Source organism: Amia ocellicauda, chromosome 10 (genome assembly GCF_036373705.1).
Source record: "Amia ocellicauda isolate fAmiCal2 chromosome 10, fAmiCal2.hap1, whole genome shotgun sequence".
Classification (NCBI taxonomy): Eukaryota; Metazoa; Chordata; class Actinopteri; order Amiiformes; family Amiidae; genus Amia; species Amia ocellicauda.
Window position 1 is genome coordinate 13,789,256 of NC_089859.1, and position 15,036 is coordinate 13,804,291.

The following is a 15,036-nucleotide window of genomic DNA, read 5'->3' on the forward strand; positions in this document are numbered from 1 at the left end:
TTTTAAACGATTGACTTTGTTTATTTGTTTTTATTTTGTTAACGTAACTCCAATGAAAAGCAATTCCAGCAAGGAGCAAAATGTACTACAAGATTCCGGTTTTGCGGCATAAGTGCTTTACGACAGTCGGTTTGCGTCATCGCGAAGAAGTCGAATACGGTAGCGGGGACACACGTGTGTAATAGGCAGTCAACATGGTCAGGAAAAGGAAAAGCGAGAAAGCTAAGACTACTTCTAAAACACAGAGGTTGGTATATACATATATAAGAAGCAATACTTTAAGTACAAAGTGATATATGAAAATGTAGGCGGGGTGGAGGCGGGGGATACATCGGTGATGTTGAGACTTGATGTGATCCGTTTGTGAACTTTCCACAGTCAATCAGGTAGAATATATTTACATTTAATAGCACATTCATAAAAAACAAAAAAAAACAAAACAAAAGCAAAACAATGCAGTAATAAGCGGACATTTAATTGTAGACAAAGATGTCCGTTTCATTCAGTCTTAGGAAACATGTGAGAAGCACTTAACGTTTATTATATTTTCTTTCCCTGCTGAAGTTTTGTGTGCCTTATAGAACGACCTCTCGTCTTCCTAAAATGACTGTAATAGCTTGTTAAACGAGAGAGAGAGAGTTCTGCAGGGCTACTCTCTCCTGTATAAAAGTGTACTTCTGTGTCTGGAGCTCAAAGACATTGGTGTTTGTTTGTCTGCAGTAAGAATGTGAAGGCTTCTCAAAAGGCCATAGATGATGATGATGACAACGTAGACGAGGACCTGTCACAAACCGAATACACCATCAGTGCTAGTGAGGATGAGGTGGGAATTAATATTCTTCTGTGCATGTAGGTTACTACATCCAGTCCTTGACATGTTTTAACTGCTGCACCTACTACAACCTTTGTGTATGAATCCCGTTTTTTATGTTTGGTGCAATTGTGTTATCTTTATATCTAAACTTCTATTTTACTTGTGCCATTCAAAACACAATCTATTGGTGCAACATGGGGTTTGTGTACAGATGCATGTGTGCATGAGATACTGTGTGTATTTAAACCCATAATATTACAGGTGTGCTCAGTGGTTGTAAATTACTATATTTGATACTGTCATTCCCCTCTTTGACTTTAAAATACTATTTTCTTTCCCTTTTGTATTGTTTCAGGGTGGAAGTGATGATGAGAGGAAGCACCGTAAGCTGTTGGAGGCCATCGCTTCCCTGGGTGGCAAGAAAAGGTGAATGTGTTTGTGAATGGAGAGCAGAGAGCTTTAAAACATACTGTCAGAGAGACTTGAACTGGAGAAAGGGATCATGCATTTTGCTGCAGTGGGGTTGTGGGGGTGATTGATACAATTTTTGTAAACATGTAAAATGGAAATATTTACCCGCTTTGCTCATGGATATTCAACCATTCCTGTGTTTTTAAGTATTTGTTTTAATTGTTGTTCCAGAAATGTAAATGGTCAATCCCAAGTTTGAATGCATTGTTAGTGAATAAAAGCATTCATGAATATTACAAATCTTCTATCGTTTCTTCCTACTCACAGGAGGAAACTGGCCGAGCGGTCAGAGGCCAGTTTGCAGGTTTCGGAGTTCTCTGTCAGTGCGGAAGGTACAGTAAACTTCATTAGCTGCTCAATTATAAATCACCCTTAACGAGACCTCAATTCACATTTCCCATCTCTGTGTTTTACGGGAGTTTTATGAATCGTGAAAATTGAACTATGACTCCTTTCATCTTCAACGCTCATTCCAGGACAGCGTTAGAAAGAAAATAAAATAAATTAAATGGAATGCCCAAGTCAGATTGCACACTGCATTTTGATATTTGTTCATAGAGCAAATGGAGAAAAAAAACAATAAAATGTCAAAACAAAATCAGTCGCTATTGAAATAGAAAAGTTGTTGGACTGATGTGATAGTGTGTTGAATACAGAAGAGCTGATTCAAGTTCATAGATGTGTTCCATCTCTTACTGTGGTTCCATGTTTTTCCAGGCGCAGGAGAGAAGATCAGTCTGACTGAGTTGCTGGGGACCTTGAAAAAGGCTGCTCCCTCTACTGTCCCTAACAAGAAACAGCTGAAGAGTCTGAAGGAAGCCAGTAAGACTCTAGAGCTGCCCTTGAGCAGACAAGAGACTGAAAAGGTATAAAGACTTTTGATGCTGCGTAGCTGAGACAAGGCTGTAAAATCTTGAAATCTTGTTTAAAATGTAGATCTTGCTGTTTTTCAGTATACTATGAATGCATCTATTCTTTGACTTCTGCAGGACAGAGCAGGTTGATTTGGTCAAAACATTATGTAGAGCAGTTGGTCACGGGGTGATTGTGTTGTTTCTTCCCCACAGATCCACAGATCGGTGGCCTATGATAAGACCTCGGCCGATGTGTCTCAGTGGCAGAGTGTGGTGGTCCAGAACCGCAAAGCCGAGCAACTGGTCTTTCCTTTGAACCAGGAGCCAGCAGGACCCAAACCTGTGGAGCAGGTGGTAACCGGATGGAAGGTAGGTGGCTGGAGTTCAACCTTGAGTGGGTTGGTTGCAATAGTTGTATGGTTATTGATCTCAGGAATACCTTCTTTGAACACCTCATTAATGCTGCATTGAGGCACCATCTCTGGTCGCTGACGGAGCTGCTGTGTGCTATGTTGCAGGCACAGACCCCTCTGGAGCAGGAGATCTTTAACCTCCTGCACAAGAACAAGCAGCCTATCAACGACCCAGTTCTGACCCCGGTCGAGGAGGCCTCCCTTAAAGCCATGAGCCTGGAGGAGGTGAGCCTACTTTACACACACTGACAGCCTCATTGCACCCAGTTCTCTTTTGCTTCCTATATGACATTAAGTGCATTTTCGTAATACACAGTGACACCAGTAGAAAGTAAAGATCCCATGGTGAGATCAAGGGGCTTGTTTCTATTGATACATTATTATTATTATTTTTTGTAAACTACTGATAGTAATTCTTGCGAAATGTCTTGTTGTAGGCTAAGATCCGTCGGGCAGAGCTGCAGAAGGCCCGAGCCCTTCAGTCCTATTACGAGGCCAAAGCCAAGAGAGAAAGGAAGATCAAAAGCAAAAAGTGAGAGCATCTTTACAATCAGTCTTTTTTTGTGGTTTTAGACCCAGGGTAGTAGTTGAAGCCATTACAGATTCCTCTTCAACCCGGAAGATGATGAAATTCAAAGTCAAACGTAACTTCTCTTGAGTGGTAGGAGAAGTACATTGCATCCTAGAAGTCTGTAGTACTGGAACAACGTGGGAAGTCTCACCACTACAAGGAGTGGTTCGTCTGTGGGCTCATAGATGTGTAGCTCAGATTGACAGAGATTGTTAAATGGAGAGACTTCTTCTGAGGGCAGACTGTTTTAGAAGCATTGGTTTGGGAAGGGTGTGTGGGATCTGGGAGGATTGTGAGCTGCAGTTCAAGCTGGTGCAGCTGGCAGGAGGGAGTTCTGAATTAAATTTTGGGACCATGATTTACATGGACGGTATAAGTGACGTAAAAAAAATGTTTTTAATGCATTGAAAGTGATTAGTGTCCCTCTGCCCCAGGTATCACAAGGTGCTGAAGAAAGCTAAACGTAAAGAGATCCTGAAAGACTTTGAGGAGATGCGCAAGACCAATCCTGCTGCCGCCCTGGAGGAGCTGAAGAAGATGGAAATGGCCAGGATGGAGGTGAGAGGCAGGGCCTGCCTTGTGGGCTCTGTGCACTGAGTGAAGTGGTTTTATTGGAGTCTTAATAAGTATAATAGAGTCAGTATAACTTTATTTTTAGTTTTTTATCCTCTGAAAATTAAAACAATTGCAAAACCCTTCACTGTGACCTCAAGGCAATGTAGCCACCAAGTCATCTTTTGTTCAAGGCCAGTCTTACTCCTTTCCTTTACTTTTTCCGCTCTTTGTTAAACATGTACTTATTTCCTCCCCTCCTGGCGCTGATAAAATTCGGTCCAGTTCTAAATATGTGAACACTGTTGATCATGAAGATGTTGCCATAGTAACGCCTGCCATGTGTTCACCTGTCCCGCAGGAGCGAATGTCTTTGAAGCACCAGAACAGCGGCAAGTGGGCCAAATCAAAAGCCATCATGGCTAAATACGACCATGAGGTAGGATCATTTTACTGAACATTCCTCTGGAAAAACATACATGCAGAAATGTCTTTGTTACCTATTGCATAGAAAGAAGATGCTCTTTTAGTGTAAGCAGCAGCCTCCAATCAGCAAACTACCCTCTCTGGCAGCTTCCCTCTCAGCCTGCAGAAAGATGAGGGCTGAGAAAACACATGCTAGCCTAGCAAATCAAGGGAGCATGTTGTTAAAACCGTTATATGTGGAGTGTTTTGTTTATACACAGATATGTTTTCAAGCTTTGTCACAACCAATAACTGCATAAAAAGCATTATGAACTAACATTAAAGCCAGTTATTCAAACAATAATTAGATTAGTTTACTGTGGCTGCTGTGTAGCTGAGCAGGATTTTTCTGAATATCACCCGCTTTCACACAGCTGCTACAGCCACCAACACAGTCACTTCTTATCACGCCACATTTAATATGATCTTCCAGCAATGGTCCTGCTATTGGAAATGTATAAATGTAGCACATCAATAAATAAAAGGGTCATTTCACTAATAAACCACCCTGGTGTGTTTCTCTCAGGCCCGCAAGGCCATGCAGCAGCAGCTGGAGATGAACAAGGAGCTGACAGAGAAACTGGTTGTGCCATCGGAGAGCGAGGAAGAACAGGAGGGGGTGGCTGAGGAGGAGATACTCCCAGACTTTGTGAATGATGCCCAGACTGTGATAGACCCGGCCAATCCCTGGATGATGGGCAAACTGACTGCAGAGCCCCCCGAGCCTGAGGAGAAGGCTGCCCCAGAGCGTGGTGCAGAGGTCGCTGTAGATAAGGAAAAAGACGAAGAAGAAGAAGAGGAGGAGGAGGAAGAGGAGGAGGAGACCCTTCTAAGGGAGTTTGAGCAAAAACGGCAATATCGCAGAGCTGAGGAGGAAGACCTGCTGCCAATGCCAGCTCCATTGGGTCCAGATGGTGAGTGCACACGTTGCAACTCGGACAGGGTTCACAAGATCAGAAAAAGTAAGAATATGGATCAGCCGGTTCTAAGTGGGATTGAGACAGTAAAATCTGGAATATCTAAAATAAGAAAATGAGCCCCACCCAAGTTTAAAGTAGTGATACAGATGCAGGTTGATTTTTTTTTTTTTTTTTCATTGATTAAAGACTGTTTGGTGTTTTGGTCTTGTCTAGGATTAGGGTTCGAATCCCCAGTGTTTTTTTTATTTACTGCATTAACTGAAGTGTGCAGATTGAAATTAAGGTGTTGACTAGGGTTCAGGACCTGGCATTTGGTAGGCCTTAAAATGCGGCAGATAACCTACTGATGTATTGAAATGTGTTCTACTGAAACGTCTCTTCCGTTGACACTGTAATGCAGAATCAGAGTTCTGATGAAAGATTCAGACTCTTATTTAAGTGTTAGGCCAATGTATTGACATATTTGTATGATCTGAAAATTGAGATGTTTAAGAAAAAAAATACTTTTTTATTTTGTGAATAGAAGCGATTGTGGAAGAGGAGCAGCTGGAAAAGGAGGAGGAGGATGAGAAGGAGGAGGAGGAGGAGGAGGAGGAGGTGGTGGAGGCAGAGATTTTAGAGTTTAATAGTCTTATCCAAAACTGCTTGGGAAGTCAGCTGGAGAGGCAGAGGGGGAAGGAGACTGAGAGCAGCCAACAGGCTTCCACAGATGTAGTGAAGTCAGAAGAACTCCCCCTTCTGGATGAAGGGCTAACTCGTGTTCAAACTCTGGAGGATTTGGATGTCCTGGGCCAGAGTGTGTCTACAGATACTGATATTCCAGACAAAGAGAGCACACAAGCCAAATCCAACTCAGAGGGCCAGCCAGAGAAAGTAGGGCAGAAAGGGGGCAAAAAGAAGAAAATGATTGACCTGAGGCAGGTGCTAACCAAGGAGGCAAAAATCATCAAGGCATCTATTGCTCCCACTGCTGTCGAGGGAGAGGAGGTACGAGTGACCACTGACCGTCTGACCCAGCAAGAGGAGACTGCTTTTAGCTTTTTTTCTTACTCTGGATTTTATATCTGAAATGTATATATGAAACCATATAATCAAGTGATGATAAACCAAACAAAGTAAAATAGTTAAAAGGGTTTAGTACATTTTACATTTAATAAAGATACCCAGAATTGTCAAACAAGTAAGAGCCGTTTTGGTGTAAACTGAAGCCAGTGATGCCATTTTAATTATCATACTCCACATGAATGATGTTACATTGTGTTTTCATTATAATGGTTGTTTTCTGGTTGGATCGCTTAGGAGAGTGAATTACTTGACTCTCTCCAACCCTCCATCTTCACCTCCAGGGTGAGGAAGAGCAGAAGATGATTATCAAGGAGGCCTTTGCCTCGGACGACGTGATCTCTGACTTCCTGAAAGAGAAGAAGAAGGAGGCACAAGCATCCCTGCCGAAGGTGGTGGACTTGACCCTGCCTGGCTGGGGGGAGTGGGGCGGCGTGGGCCTCAAACTCTCCAAGAAGAAGATCAAGAAGTAAGCAGTTTAGAGATTGCCTATGGAGTCAGGGCCTCCTACCATATCTTCGCTGAGTTCAGATTTCATAGATGCCTTCCATGCAAGGATGTGCGTGTTTCTTTTTCTCTAGACCCCTACGCAGACTAACACGTTTGCATCTCCATAATTGTTTTCAAGAACCTTTGCTTTTAATTTCCTGCTTCAATTATACCATGCATAGTTCACGATTCCACCTAATAGTCATGCATGTAGGGCTTCAGTGTAAATAATTTTGCACTACTGGGTAAAATTCACTTTTTTTCCTCCCTTCCAACTCAGTAATGTTAATGCTTCAAAGACAGGTTCCATCTCTCTAATAGCACTGACTTGTGTACACATGGTGGTCTGTCTCGGAAGAAGAGCAACCTGCTTTCTGAAAGAGGAAAATTGGACCACTCAGCTTTTGCTTTCCATCTTACCTCCCCTCTGCAGGTTCCGTATCAAAGCAGCTGCCCCGCCTCCCAGACGAGACCAGCACCTCCCCAATGTCATCATCTCTGAGAAGAGGAACGCTTCCATTGCAGCGCATCAGGTACCTCTATGGATCCCTTCCTAAATAATTACTTGATTTTGTTTATGTACATCTGCAAAAGCATGAAAGTACCACTATCTTGATAGAGATGGACTTAAGTTTACAAGGTTTTCTGCAATACAGTGTAAGACGATGTTCAGTGGATTAAAACTTGCTCCACTATAGTTTTGTCCACCTTTTTGTGTGAATTTAAATCTGTTCACTGTAAAAGCACAAGTGATTAATTATTACCAAGTTGTTGTTTTTTTAATTTGGTTATGTTTGGTATTGTTTCTCTGCCCTGTCTTGTAGGTCAGTCAGCTGCCATTCCCCTTTGAGAACACCACGCAGTTTGACCGCAGTATACGTATGCCCATTGGCCACACCTGGAACACCCAGCGTGCCGTCCAGAAACTGACTACCCCTAAAGTCGTCACTCGGTTGGGCACCATTATTGAACCTATTGACAAGGAGGACTTCATCAAGAGCAAGACAGTAGCTGCCACTGGGAAACAGCCTGACCTCATGCTGACCTCCGGGGACAAGAAAGTGGAGCAGAACGGAAAAAGATTTCAGAGGAAAGGACCCCAGAAGAAGGGCAACCAAAAATATGGACCGCAGAAGAAAAAGAACCAACAGCAGAAAAAATCTGTGCAGTCCAAGAAATCTGCCTGATCGCGGCGCTGACGTTTTACAGAGGACAGAAGCTAGAACTTTGTTTGAAAAGAGATGATTGAATTAAAGAAGGGAAGCTTGGAGTCCAAAGTTAAGCCTTCAGATATTCTCTTGACCCCTTCAGAGGGAGATTTATATTTTGACTGTTAAATCACAGTGATGAAATAGACCTCTTTCTTTTATGTGTTCAAAAAAAGTTTCATGACTTTCCAAGTAGTGAATGAAAACCATTAAACATACATCAACTGTACATTTTGTTATTACAAATTCCAGACTTTGTCTTGGTTTGTTAAACTTTTTATCCATGTACTTTCCCTCAAATTTCTGCATCAGTACCTGTATTACTGATTTAATTTCTGTATGTGTACTATACCATAAAGAAAAAACTTTGATTTACAGCTTTTTGATCACCCCCCCCCCTCAATACACATGAGAGTTCATAATTGAAATATACTAAACACGTTTGCCTATTCCAGAAAAATGTTAATCGCATAGCGTATTTCAGCCAATAATTACACGGCCTGAAAAAAAGAGAAAACGTATCCCGATGACGAAACAATATATTCTACTACGACAGAAGAGATAAAAGGCCTTCGAGACGTCATTTTTCACAATCGCTATGGTAACAGCATTCCTGTGTTCTACAGGATGCGGGCTGCGCTGCCTCGCAGGTCACCTTGATATTCTGATCCCAAAATCACAAATGAAACTTTTCTTTTCCAAATATAAAATTATATATTTCCTTACAAATCTGTATAAACTTCGTTAAAGCCGTTTCTCGTGGACCACGTTGCTCTCAAGGCACTTTGTTAAGCATAATTCAAGTGCCATAACACGTTTGTGAAACAATTGTTAAAACCTAAAACCTGATTTTGTCATTGCAGCCTCATTGAAGTTGTGAACCCTCATGGTTTTACCTGGAGGGTTTGTCGTGGAGGGCTCTGCAGATATTTTTTCATAAAATTAATAAACCTAAAATTGTGTTAGAACGTTTTTATCAATTAATCATTTAGGCTAATTTTTCAACCCAGGTTTGGGCTAACTGATTTATATGTCTACGATTATTTGTTTACACTGTGCTTTGCGGCTATTACATTATTTTGTTATATTTTACATCCGTAAAACCTAAGTATGTATCAATGTATCCAGTACTTCGAAAATTGAATTGGAAAACAAACGCTGGGGGGCGCAAACATTTTATTTTGATTAGAAATGTTTAACATTTTTTCTGCATCGACAGAAAAATTGAATTGCTGCTAATAAGCATACATTTGTTTATTTATTTATGTGGTTAGTGCGTTACAGAGAAGTGTGCAGGAATTCCCAAGCCTGAAGCAAAAGCCACTATTTGAAGCCTGTTAATATAGTGTTTTGATTGATAAGATGTTATTAAAATTCATACTTTAAGTACATATAGATTTTGGAATTGAAATTATATATATTTAATACCCTCTTCCCCCCCTCCCCGCCCCCCAAAAAATATACATATAAAACAAAACAAAAAAATGGTTCCACTGGGGCTCGAACCCAGGACCTTCTGCGTGTAAAGCAGACGTGATAACCACTACACTATGGAACCAACTGCGGCAATAATTTCTCCAAGTCTTTTTAAATGCATGTCCACAGCTCCGGACCTAGCTCTATATTTTCGGTGTTACTGTATAAGTCTTACGTGGAAAGACAGCACCTAAAAATAGAAACGAGTAAAGCAATCAAATATCCATCATTTGAACGTCAATGTCCATCTATTACCATGTTATGTAGAGGTAGCCGCTCACATTCCAAATCCTACATATTTGGCCTTATCCGTCATTGCCTATGTCTTCGCAAACTACATTACAAATACAGATTTTAATACATGTGTTTTGGTATTATATGCACATGTAGCATGCAGTTGTTGTTATTGTCGTGGGCGCCGGTGAATGGAAAAGGCTCGGGCGACTGTGGCTGTTTTTAAAGCTCGGTCACAGGCATCCGCGGACCCGGAGCAGCGCACACAAACATCCCGTGCAAACTCTTTCCCTCGTCTCTTCGTGATTTGAGGTGCGCAGCAAGACCTGTTTTACACAATTAACAAAGAAAACTGCGTGGCAAAGGTAAGTTTTCGACCGCTAACCGTGGTTTTAACTCATTAGCCAACTAGTCCTGCTGCTGTCCGAGGCCTGGTCAAACACGTACCAACTATCCCAGTAGAACAATGTGGGAATAATTCTTAATTTTAAACACATGCATATTAGCTGGGGGAAACAATGAGGAAAACACACGAGCGTCCTCAGAAAAAGCCACATTTGTGTCCACAACCCCCCCCCCCCAAAAAAAAAAACGTGTTTCAGTAGATTCGACTTTTTATTTATTTGTAGTGTTTTAAGTATTGTGATGCATTGTGCTCCCATTATTAGTACGCCCACCTTCCTCACGGAGCACACAGTCGTGGGTCTAAATGCAAAGTTGTATCGCTCAGATAGCCGTCCACGCAGGGTGTCAGTAAATTACGTGCGTTTTCTTAACGTATATAGTTGTGCAATGCATGCCGAGGAAGAGCAGCCTCACGTACTCGGCATGCCTGATCTAAATGCTATAGCGCCTTGTCGCAATAAACTGAACTGTATGGGCTCCCCCATACAACCTTCACGTCAATCACGTTTAGCCTGGCTCATTGGATATACCTGCCATTTGTACGGGTTTGGAATGGATCGTGTTTGAAACATAAGATGGGAGATGGGAATTTTGATTAACCCATGTTCAACCTTTGATCGCAAACGTCGCCTGTATGCAGATCATTAAATAGCTTGTCGAGGAGCTGCTGCCCCACCCGCGGAACTGGAGATCGTGTCCCCAATGCTGTGTTTGTGCTGAGGCTGATCGTGCCACAGCAGAGCAACGCATGATCGACACAAAAAGTCAAGAAAAAATAGGTCTTTATGTAGCCTATGGTTTTATTGTGACATATATCACCCTTCACGACATACATTTTTAAAAAAAGGTAACGACGAATCAGCCAGCACATGAATGACATCGCAATTGCACACCATGCATGTGAGGGATTGACTTGCTAATGTTGCACTCTTTTCACGTGGGGTATGACTATTCGGTTTAATCAGTGCAGGGTGTCTTTCATCACAAGAGTCATATATATATTGAAATGGAATATATACGATTAATTCAATTAGATTAAAGATCAATATAATTCATATTGTTGATATTATTCAATCCAATGGATGCCCCAAAAAAGGGGAACTGCAAACGCATTGCGAGGAAACTAAGTCAAAGTCATTTTTGCACTGAAAATATCAGCATTCATGGGTCGAAGGGGACTGAAACGAATAAGCATGTTTCTGAAACTGCAATTCCCGACCACCCTTCAAAAAAAAGATTTAGATCGATAGGCCAGACTCCAAACGAAGATGTACCAAGTGTCGCCTCTAGTTTGTATCCGTCCATACGTCATGTCCTTAATTACTTTGTAAGTGATGCGAGATGACGTGATGTGGAACGCACTTTTTGTGTATGCACTTAAACATGTCTCAATTATATTGTAATCTTATTCATTTTATTCAAACAGTACTCCTGCTAGACACATTCCGAAAAAGAATGAGACACTGGTGGCGGATTGATAAAATCTACTGCATTTCGTAAGGCGTAAAAGTGGTAGTACAATCATATAGGCTATGTTTTTCTTTTCTTTTTTAATATAAGTGGGTTACCTCGAGGGATTATATCAAACTTTTTCCAAACTTTTGGACAGGGAATAATTGCAATCATATGTCACCGTTTATAGAGGACGTACATTTCTGCAACAATGTATCAGTACCCCATTGTCTAGTGTTCTTGGAATATGAATGTAACGTCCAGGGCTTGTCACTACACCCTCCGGCCACAGAGCCCAGCTGGAGGGGGTGTCTGGCTGCAGAAGAGAAGGGACAATGTGTTCATGGAAGACTGCATACCCCAGCATTGGGAACACGCACAGAACCAGCAAGCACACGGAAATATAATCACACTGCACACATTCTCCACGTGATCCAGATTGAATAAAGTACAAACTGAACGAAGAAATTGGCAAACTGAGCACACTGGAGTACAGGCTGTGAGATGGGAAGTGAGTGGTGGGCTGCACACGTGATCGGGCGCTGTCATTGCGAAGGCAGAGGCGAGTATCCGTGCTGGTCTGCAGCGCAACACGCCCGAGAGCAGCTGCACGTCTGCGCCACTCGCAGCCGGGTTAGGCCTCACACAGACGCGCACCACCCGCTTAACCTCACGGCTGATATGAAATTAAGTTTGCATACGATTGTACTAATAATACTCAATGAAATCTTCATTATTATCATTATTATTAGTTGTTGTAATAATAGTATATAATATCACGTGTATCAAGTGTTTTTTTTACATTTAAATACCTCTGCAATATTAGGTTTCTGAAAATCCAGAATTGTAATTAGGCTAACACACTAACATACTGTAAGTCCTTCTATAGCACCTACCATGGGTTTGGTTAGTGCACGGCCATAAAGCCATGAGCTTGGATACATAATTAGCGGAAACGCAGCAGCCTATATAACCAGAACAATAGCTGCTGCTCAATGACTTCGGATCTTTGCATATTCATGGTTATAAACTTGATGGTTCTAATTTGTGCTTTTATAATTTCTGTAGCCTAACCCCCCAGTAAAACACAAATAAACCAGCTGTTTCGCGCACGCCATCACATCCTTTGGAGCACTTAAGTGTCCGACCGCCTGAGTCCATCACTGTCGAATAATGCGACGTGCGCTTGCCCTCTATGCGCTCTCAGGTAAAAATGAGGTGTATTTAGATACTGCCTATGCACTATAAAAACGTAACATGTGCCGGTAAACAGTAGCGTTTTAGACGTTGAAATAGTCGTGAATCCCCTTTCAATAACTGTGCTAGTTTGACGTCACACATGTGTATAAGTTATAGAACAAGGCAATATATTTCTAAAATGTCCCAACCCCCTCCCCCCGCCACCAAACAAAAAATAACTAACACAAAATTGAAGTATTGTTTGTGAAAGTGTGATTTATCTTTATTTTTTATTTTGCTTGAATGGATTGTAATACAACCCTCGGGATCCTCTAGGCAGTTGCGGTAGTAGCAGGTGTGTAAATGCTTTGATTCTGGAATGACAAGTGAACAAAATACTGTGAAAACCGGTCTACATATCCCCCGATATAAGGATAATGTAAAATAAATAAATTCATTAATATGATATCGGTTCAAGTCATAAACGTTTTACCTATACTGCAGCACAGGCCTTGTGTTAATTGAACACGGAAGGTGTTGCTCTTATTCACACTCAGTAATGTTTAATAAAACAAATGAAAAAGCTATTTTTCTAAAAACAAACAGCTGATAAAGAGCATTTCCTAGCAAGAGAGTTGTGGTCCGCAGCAAGGTAACTGGTATGCAAACAACTGGGACAACAAAATTATGTTAAAAGTCTACAGATAATTAGTTGTAACTATCATTTTGTTGTTGTGTTTTTTTCCTATGAATTATAAATCAATAATATTCTCCAACATTCTGAAATAGAATAATCAATTATATCTTGAAATGTAAATAAATGTAAGCTCATGGAGCAGATGCATTCATGTGCTCTTTGTGTGCAGCGAACTGTTTTAGGCATAGAGGGCAGAGGTCATTAAGTGTTACAGAGTACTTTGTGATTGGTATGGGGCATAAGTCTGTGTATGTGATTTGCAGCCTATTCAATATGATCCAATTCAAGACTGGGGAGAGTGCGCTCCCCTACTGGGAATATTGAGTGACCATGTAATCAAGACAGTAGGCCTACAGGACAGTGGCTTAACTACAGGGAGGACAATTGCCCCCCCTGGTCAGAAATGTAATACAATTGCAAAAGTTTTAAATATTCTCTGACATAACTATAATGGTTGATTTTTGATTTTCGGATTTAGCTCAAATCCTCGCCGCTTATCGGTTGATAACATGTTGCAGACAGTTAAAGTTAAAGTGTCTGTTTTATGTATTACTATCATTCATATATGCCTTCAATATTATGTTTGAGGACTACCATAAAATTCTCGAACAGGATTGCGGATCTTATTATAGAGTCTCGCAGCCCTGAAGTTTTTCAACAACCATATAAAAAACTCAGTTGACCACCGGAATCAGTTAATTCTGTGAATTTCGCCACCCCTGGAAAAAAGCTATACCACTGCAGAGAAACCAACACAGACCAATGGTGTAGTGGAAAAATAATAAGCAGATACATTCTATGGGCCAAAGATGAATCTGTGACACTTTATTCCTGTATGACACTTTGTCAGATTACACAATAAAATATAGTGTGGTGTATCATGGTAGAAATGCAGTAAAGTGTAGTGTGGTAAAATGTGGTTAAAACACAGTAAAGTTTAGTGTGGTGTAGTTTGGTAAAAATATGGTAATGCGTAGTGTGATTCGAATGATTTACATCCGCTTCATATTCCATAGTAACTGGCACAATTTGTGCTGACATTAAAGTGTTACAAACCCAAGTTCATGATCGTAAATACATTTATTCAAAGTTTAATTACACAACAGTCAAATATAGCACCTCTCCATATAAAGTAATGCGTCCCTACAAAGTTATATAAATTCCATCTCCAGCTAGTGTGCTAGCCTATTGCAATGGACTACAGAATGACTGCTGTGACTAGAAAGTGACAGTTATCGCTAGAAGCCATGTTCTCCCCCGCTACGCTACTGTATTCTGGTGATGTACTGGTCTAATAGTGTCTCTTCACAAAGTAGCAGATGGCGCACGCACACACACACACACACACACACACACACTGACTGAAAAAGTGAGACATTGACAAACACATATACATAGACCAGTGGTTTAGAGGTAAAGTAAGAACATAAGAAACTTTACAAGTGAGAGGAGGCCATTCGACCCATCATCGTCATTTGGTGTCCATTAATAACTAAGTGATCCAAGGATCCTATCCAGTCTATTTTTAAATGTTCCCAAATTGTCAGCTTCAACCACATCGCTGGGGAGTTTTTTCCAGATTGTGTCAACTCTGTGTGAAGAAGTGTCTCCTGTTTTCCGTTTTGAATGCCTTGAAGCCCAATTTCCATTTGTGTCCCTGGGTGCGTGTGTCCCTGCTGATCTGAAAAAGCTCCTCTCGTTTGCTGTGGTCGAAGCCTTTCATGATTTTGAAGACTTGAATCAAGTCCCCACGTAGTCTCCTCTGCTCCAGGGT

General features: G+C 41.2%; 1 protein-coding gene and 1 non-coding gene across 2 annotated transcripts; one reads left to right on the forward strand and one right to left on the reverse strand.

Moving 5' to 3' along the window:
* Window positions 1–67: 67 nt before the first annotated feature.
* LOC136759915 (U3 small nucleolar RNA-associated protein 14 homolog A) lies at window positions 68–8,065 on the forward strand. The gene is made up of 15 exons (XM_066715052.1): window positions 68–247; window positions 721–823; window positions 1,170–1,240; window positions 1,553–1,617; window positions 2,003–2,151; window positions 2,353–2,508; window positions 2,658–2,777; window positions 2,990–3,084; window positions 3,558–3,681; window positions 4,037–4,114; window positions 4,667–5,054; window positions 5,584–6,047; window positions 6,407–6,591; window positions 7,045–7,144; window positions 7,436–8,065. The coding sequence occupies exons 1-15, from the start codon at window positions 195–197 to the stop codon at window positions 7,796–7,798; spliced, it is 2,514 nt and encodes an 837-aa protein (XP_066571149.1). The 5' UTR covers window positions 68–194; the 3' UTR covers window positions 7,799–8,065.
* Window positions 8,066–9,304: 1,239 nt separating this feature from the next.
* trnav-uac (transfer RNA valine (anticodon UAC)) lies at window positions 9,305–9,377 on the reverse strand. The gene has a single exon. It is a non-coding gene; the product is annotated as a tRNA-Val (tRNA).
* Window positions 9,378–15,036: the final 5,659 nt, after the last annotated feature.